This window comes from Heliangelus exortis, chromosome 22 (genome assembly GCF_036169615.1).
Source record: "Heliangelus exortis chromosome 22, bHelExo1.hap1, whole genome shotgun sequence".
NCBI lineage: Eukaryota > Metazoa > Chordata > Aves > Apodiformes > Trochilidae > Heliangelus > Heliangelus exortis.
Window position 1 is genome coordinate 7,779,005 of NC_092443.1, and position 7,380 is coordinate 7,786,384.

General features: G+C 43.2%; 1 protein-coding gene across 3 annotated transcripts in view; it reads left to right on the forward strand.

Moving 5' to 3' along the window:
• TTLL11 (tubulin tyrosine ligase like 11) overlaps positions 1-7,380 on the forward strand; it is a 39,340-nt gene extending 31,960 nt beyond the window's left edge. For 2 of the 3 annotated variants that reach the window (XM_071766009.1, XM_071766012.1), the window contains 2 exons: positions 219-325; positions 3,430-7,380. In XM_071766009.1, the coding sequence (XP_071622110.1) occupies positions 219-325; positions 3,430-3,695 (373 nt within the window). In that variant the 3' untranslated portion in view covers positions 3,696-7,380. The remainder of the gene's footprint in view (positions 1-218; positions 326-3,429) is intronic. The other variant, XM_071766010.1, reaches the window with a different exon arrangement.

A 7,380-nucleotide genomic window follows, 5' to 3' on the forward strand; every position in this document is an offset into this window, starting at 1 on the left:
ATTCAGGGATGTCAGAGATGTGGAGGAAATGAACACTTCTTACTTTACTGTCTGTGTGTTAATCAAAGCCTCTCTCCATGGGTGTCTACACATGACATGGGCAAGCTTTGCTCTAAGTTGCTCTGGCAAAATTTTTCCTAACTTGGAAGTCTGGGTGGAATCAGAATTTCTTCTTTATTTTGTCTTTTTTTTTTTTTTTTTTTTTTTTTTTTTAACAGAAACTGCAAGCTGAGTAACAGCAATTTTTCAATGGCTGCTGTAGATATCTTGTACATTGATATCACAAGAAGGTGGAACAGCATGGGAATGGAGCACAGAGAATCAGGTAACTCTTTTTTCCCACTGAGGACTTGGGGAGCTGGGGCTTCTTTGCAGGTTTGGTAGCCCAAGCACACCTCAAACATTAAATAAAAAACCATTTGGGAAAAAAGCATCTACATCTGAGGCACCTACAACAGATCCTCAGTTCTGTGGCAGTTTATCCACAGGACAGATCACTCTTAGTTTTCAGTGTATTTATTGGAACAAGTTTTCTGCAAGCAGGTTTTGCCTTTGTGTGACTTGTTGCTGTGTGCAGAGGAGCATTAAAAACCATTCCCAGTGGAACCTTCACCTTGATCCCAGTGTAGGAAGCATGTCCAGATTAGAGCAGCTTTACATGGTCTACTGCAAACCAACCAACCCAAAAGCTGTGCAGGAGCCAGAAATGCATATGCTTGACTTCTCTTTGACTTGTGTTCCCACAAAAAGTTACTCTGGGGACAAACAGAGCTCCTTTCCTTTCCCAGAGAGTCCCTCCTGCCCAACACTACACTCCCTTTTTTCATTGTCTTTGTGGTGGGTGAGGGAAGGACAGATGTTTCTGCAGGAGCTTGCACAGTGCTCAGCTGTTAAAGGAGTTTTTCTGAAGGACAAGGAGCAGTGTTTTATGCCACATGCAATCCTGCAAACTGTTTGCAGGAGCTGGGTCACACAGCCAGCCTACCCTTCAGCAGTGCATTACCTCCCCATCTGCTTTGGTCATGTTTTTAGATCTGAGACAGTAATCTGTCACACAGCACTGTTCAGGGATTATTTTCTTGATGTAATAATAGCCTAAATACTCCATTTAATATATAGAGCTTAATTTCTAAAATTACTATTACATTCCCAAATGAAATTGAGTCCATAAATTTGGCTACTTTTCCATAGCTTTTGAAAAATGTTTTGTGTTACTTAACCATAGGTGTCCTATAATGTCCTGTAGACTGGGTGTATAAGAAGTCAGATAAGGCAAAAGAAGAGCAAATAAAAAGGCCACATTTTTGTTCACTGTTGTATCTATATTCCAAATGTGGAAACTTTCAGGGTGGTTGGTTTGAAGAAAACAAACAAAAAAAAACAACCCAAAAACCTGTTTTTAATTCATCTTGCCTCGCAGGCATCTTCTTTTGCAAATAACCTGCTCCTTCTCCTTTTAGCCCAAAAATCAGCGAGAAGTTGGAATTTTAGTTCAACAACACAGAGAAGGCATTGAATGCTGTTTATAAATCTAAACCCAAAATTCAACTTGCTGAAGCTTCAGTTTCAAAAAACAAACAAACAAACAGTTTTTGAAACTTTTTAATTGCTTTTTTTTAATTCAATGGCTGATAGAATAAATCCAGGACAGAAGGGGGAAAATGAAGGTTCAGTGCAGAGGCAATAGCATGGTTTCCTGTGCTGCTCTATGTGGATGAGAGTCACCCTTGTTTCACATGTCTGTAAAATCTGAGAATTTTATTTAGCATTTCAGTGTGGGTGCAAATCACTTGTGTGGCCAGCTGACAGAATTCCACTAGCAAAAATAATAGAAATGCAAGTGAATCTTCAGGCTTTCAGAAATGAAGAGATTTGTTGACAGTCTCAATAAACCAGGTGTTTTCTAGGTGCTCAAACACAAAGCCCCATTTCTGTTGGCTTTGCCCTTGGCCCCTTCCTTCCCAGCTGTGTCCGACACAGGAGCTGCCGTGGCTGGTGTAAACCCCCAGCTTCTCCCTTTTGTCATTAAATGCTTCACATGATTGTTGCTGATGGGGGAGAGGGTGTGCATGCTACCAGAGGAGCTTTCCCTGCCTGCAGCTCACTCTGACTGATAAAATAATTCACTGAGCTGGCAGCTGCTGCTTTCAGATAACTCAACAGTTCCTCTGCAAGCTCCTTTTACAGCCAAGATCGTAACCGACCCCAGCTGCAGCCTTAGTTGAGGGAAATTATACTTCAGAATGTAATTGTAATATTTTGAAAAGGTGCTGTTCCTGCAGCATCAATAAGGCAACGTTTAAGTTTGAAAACCCAAACCTTTCAATATCTCCTCCTCAAATAATCTTCTTAAGTGTATGTTCAAACTGGGAGAGCCAGTTAAAGCACAAAGCTGCTCTGACTGCTCCTCCTGGCTGGCATTCTGCAAAATCAATTGTACTCTGGCTTCTTAATTAAGAGTTAAAGTAGGTATTGCTTCAAGGTTTTAAATACAATAATTAGTGTTAATAAGCAGCCCACCTTCCCATTGGCTGTGGTAATGTGTTATTAGAAAGATGTGAACAAGCAGCACCTGAAGGGTCTGTACTGCAGCATGTGGCTCCTGCAGGGGACTTCTCTTTGAGAGTTTTATTATAGCAGAGAAATCTTTTGGCACTGCACCATTTTCCCTTCATACACACTTCAGCTCTTTGTGTTTCATTCAGCTGAAACAAAACCACTATTGCAGAGTTACTGAGTATTGCTGAATAAATGGCCTTTTCACCCCCACAAGGAAGGGTGGGGATTCCTACCCAGGGCAGCCTTTGCAGAAGGAAAGCAACACTTCAAATAAGCTCACTTCTGCAAGAAGGTGATACTTGGTAATGGGGTTAGCTTTATAGTGCTACAGACTGAAATGACATACTCTTTCAGTGGTTCTACATTTGAACTTTTGTTTTAGGTCCATCTCTGAAAGTACAAGGTTTAAATGACCCAATTCAGGTACCAATATAAACTCATTTTTCTCTCCAGGTGGATTGTTTTCCTTGAAGCTCAGTATGTTACTGTGTATCTGGTTCAATTTCAGTTTAATATTTGAGGCAGCAGAAATCAGGGCTGATATTACATCAATATAATTGTACAATATCTGTAAATGGGTTGTTGCTGTACCTCGAGCTGCCAGGCTGCTGGTCAGGCTGCTGGCTGCAAGAGCAGAACTGCCCTGCACTGAAATACTGAATGAGCTCAGGGGTGTTCCATACAATTAATCCTTATCTTTTGGTCTTGGAAAGATGGGGGATTCCTGTTCTCAGTGAACATTCTAGGTGGCTGCTGTTTGCTGTTGCTGAGAACACCAGAGAACCAAGAGACAGCATCACGCTGAAAGGACGCAGTTTGCTGGGGAGCACTGGGCTCTCACCCTCTCAGAAACACCTTTTCCTTTTCCAGGGATGTGTCTGCAAGCCTTTGTGGAGGCTTTCTTCTGCCTGGCTCAGAAAAAGTACAAGTCCCTGCCACTCCACGAGCAGGTGGCATCACTGATTGAGTTCTGTGAGGATCACTTGGCTGCCCTGGACGAGAAGCGCGTGAGGCGGAGCGCGGCGGTGCCCGGGCAGGCAGAGGGACTGCACCTGACACCAGCCCCACACCCCCCTCTCCTGCATCGCACGGCCACAGCTGGGAAATGTACAGATTACAGAAGTCATCGTTATTAACAGGGCTGATTCACCAGGACAGAACTGAGAATTAATCCCCAGGTACGCAGGGGTGCTGTGGGAGGAGTGACAGACTCTCGAGTTTCTTCCTCTCGTAGTGGCAATTATTTATTTCAGCTTATTTATTTATTTATTTATTTACACTCTTCAAAAAGCTCCTTACTGGCTACTGATTTACCACTCTGTTGGACCCAGAGTACCCCTCAGGTGACAATCTGTGCTTTCATCCCAAGTGTACAGAAAACCAGCAGTGAGGACAAGGACCAAGCCACGCGGGTGTCAGCCGTGGGGTCACTCGGATCGAAGGAGTTGCCTTGCTCCCTGTGCCATGGAAACCCAGTGAGGAGCTGCAGTCCCAAATACCTGTTGTGGACTTTGAAAAACCAACACCTGGAATTATACACGTGGTCAGACTTCAGGCTTTGAGCCTCTTCTTCCAGTGGCTTGGACTGCCCGTGTTGGAATCAGTACGGATTTGGTCATTGTCTATGCACTTATTTTTTAAAGTCAGTCTTAAAAACACTGAAATCATAACTTTGGCTTGTACTTCTTTGTACATGTCTTTGCCATGACAAGTACTGTTAATTTTTTAAAGAAAAACTACGGATGTTTATCCTTTTGCTTCCACAGGACCAATAATCTCACACTTACAGAAAGATTTATATCATTATGTCAAACTTGGTGAATCAAGTGGTGGTTTTATCTTCAGGTACTAAGTGCTGCTGCTGCACACAGTGTGAAGGCCCAAGGGTTCATTGAAATTCCAGTGAAACCAATACTGTCACTGACTTTAGCCTAAGATAATTATATCCTAGGTTTGCTTATTTTTTGCCTTTTGCATGTTTGTTACCCTATTTGGACCTACAGTAACACCTAGAGCAGATTTTTTTTTTGTCTTCACATGTATTCTTCATTTTTTCCCTTAAGTAACAGTATAATTCTGTACAGAGTAGATCTATATTATTTAACAGGATGTTTTGTCACACATGCTGGGCTATACCACTGGAGCTGTGCAGAGAAATCTTATTTTTCAAGGAATGAGCCATGACTTTCATAATCATGTTCTGCTTGAGGGGGATTAATCTGAACTTGGACCTTTGGGGCTGCTCAGTTGGATTCTTTTTGCTCTCATATTTCATTACAAGAACTTATGTCTGCATCTGAATTTTATTTCCCTCCTTTGTTCTCTTCTCCAGTGTTAATGAGCCTGCTTGTGTTCTGGTCTTCTCACATGTCAGGAACTGCAGAGCTGGGAGATGGCCTCTGGGTGCTGAGGTTTGGGTCAAAGAGCCCCACCTGAGCACAACCTCCTGATGTTCCAGGGCTGCTGAATCAGCAACCTGACCTTGCCCAAATGCACACACAGCATCGAGTGAGTTTTTACTGTAGGAAAAGTTCAGGGTTTCTTTCCTGGTGTCTTTTGTAAGCACCATGCCTGTGTCTCTAGAGGCACTGGACAGCATGGCACTGAAGCACAAAACTCAAGAAGAAGCTGGTCCCCAGCATGTGTGAATGTCAGGTGTGGGCATCCCTCCTCTCTGTCTTTTCCTGTAAGAGCAGTAGGAGATGATCTTCTTTACTTCAGCAGTTGGTTTGAAATTTTAGGTATTGTAAATAAGAAGACAATTGCAGACTAAAGCCACTGCCCTCAGCCTTGTTGAAGTTTCATAAAGATTATTGCAGTATGAAGATGAAATGGCAAACTCCAAGGTCTGGCATCTGTCAGAACAAATGAAGCTGAAAAGGTAATTTTTTTTTGCACTTTCATTGTAATATATTTGAAGAAATTCACAAGTTGAAAAATGGTTACTTCTCATTTTGTGACATCTGACATTTGTCTTGCAATTGGCAGTGTGTTCCTAGAAACCAGCTCACAGATTCTCTCATCTTGTGATTGATGTCCTGTAAAGGCAGAGTTATAGAGGAGTTGGATTTAAAATGCTGCAGCTGGGAATGCCTTTCCTTACAGCTTTCAAGTCATAGAGTCTGTGGCCTGAGCTACTCAGGTTTTGCTATTGTGTAAGTTACCCTGATCTCCATGGAATAAATTAACTGCTGTATATAATGAACACTGGTAAGATCTCTCTGTTTTTAGAGATCTTTATGTTCTCTGGATTGAGTTCAGATTTTTATAGCCTGTGCTCACACAGGCTGATGCAGTATGACCTGCCTGTCTCCCACTTCCAGTGTGAAGGGTCCCTTGTTTGAGTTGTCAAAATACTGAGTTATCTGCCTCTAGTAATCCAGTGTTCATGTATTTATGTAATTGGAAAATTGAATGCCATATTATTCTTGAGGGGGATAAAACAGAAGTGTACTTCAGAGACTTAATGACAAAAGCTGCATTTCTCTTCCCTCCCATCTAATGCAATTTCCTCTGCATATTATCTAGCATCCAAAGCAACTTCATGTAGCCTTTAAGTTACCAGTCTGTGCACACACAAAAATAACCAGAACCACTTTATTCAGAAGCCAGTGCACTGATAATCTGATAATCCTGAGGTAGCTTTCTAGGAAGAGAAACAGTACATGAATGGTAGCAGGCACTGGGGTTTAGTGGCACTTTTCTGTATATTATATTCTGAGAAAAACACAGCACTCACTATTCCATTTTTGACATGCAGGATATGAAGGTTGCACATCAGTGAAATCTTGTTGCCAGACACACTGGGTTTAAACCAGAACAGAGCACTTCAATGTGAGGAAAATTTGAGGCAAGTGAGTTTCCACCCAGACATCCCCCATCCCTCCAGGTTTCTGTCTAGCCCCAAAGTGCCCAAACTCACTGGATGAGTTCTCATTGGATTTTGAGTTCTTTTTTAGCATAAAGCTGTTGTAGACTGAATCACCTCAATTTGCTTCATCTGGATGGTGCTTGTGAAGCTCAGTTTCCCTCTGGCCAAATGCCCAACTTGCCCGTTAGAGCTGAATGTTTTGGGAACATGTAATTAATGTACAGCAAGCCCATCACTTCACTTGCCACACACTCCTTGATACTTGAGTTTAAAACCTGGCTGATACTTGGCCAGTGACACTCTCCGGTGAGAGCCCCAAGTCCACCCACCTCAGCATGGATCTTCTCAGCTGGAGCTCCCACCCTCAAGCTGTGCAGCTGACTCCTCTTTCCTGGCTTTTCTCCTCTCATTGCTTTAACCTTACCTTCAGCCTGTCATCAGGAGGTCCAAGCATCCTTCCTAGAGATGGGAAACCCTGGTGAGGAGGAGGGACCTCATCTTCCTCCTGCCCCAACCTCGGGTGGTTGATGGACAGCAGGGTAGGGGCATTTCCCAAGTCTTTGTTCTTTGGGTGCTGGAGTTGGAAGGGGCTGGAGCTGCTGCAGTGATCTTGGGGCTGACAAGGGGGTTGCTCATGCTCTGCTGGATGTGGGAATCCTCAAGGGCTGCCCTGGGACTATGGGAGGAGCTGGGGCCTCCTGGATGCTGCCTCAGCTCTGCACTTGCTCATTACAGCCCAGGCTATGAGTGACCTTCATAGTCCCAGCTCCTGGGTTCTCACCAGCACTGTGTCTGACCTTACTCTGATGGACAGTGACAATCTGCTTCTAAATATCACCCTATTCCTTCTAATTTGTTTTCCATCATGCTTTGCTGTGTTCCTTCTTAATTCCACAGTTCTGTTTCTCAGCTTGCCTAATAAACTGATGTGGTCAATCTGGCTGAATCCA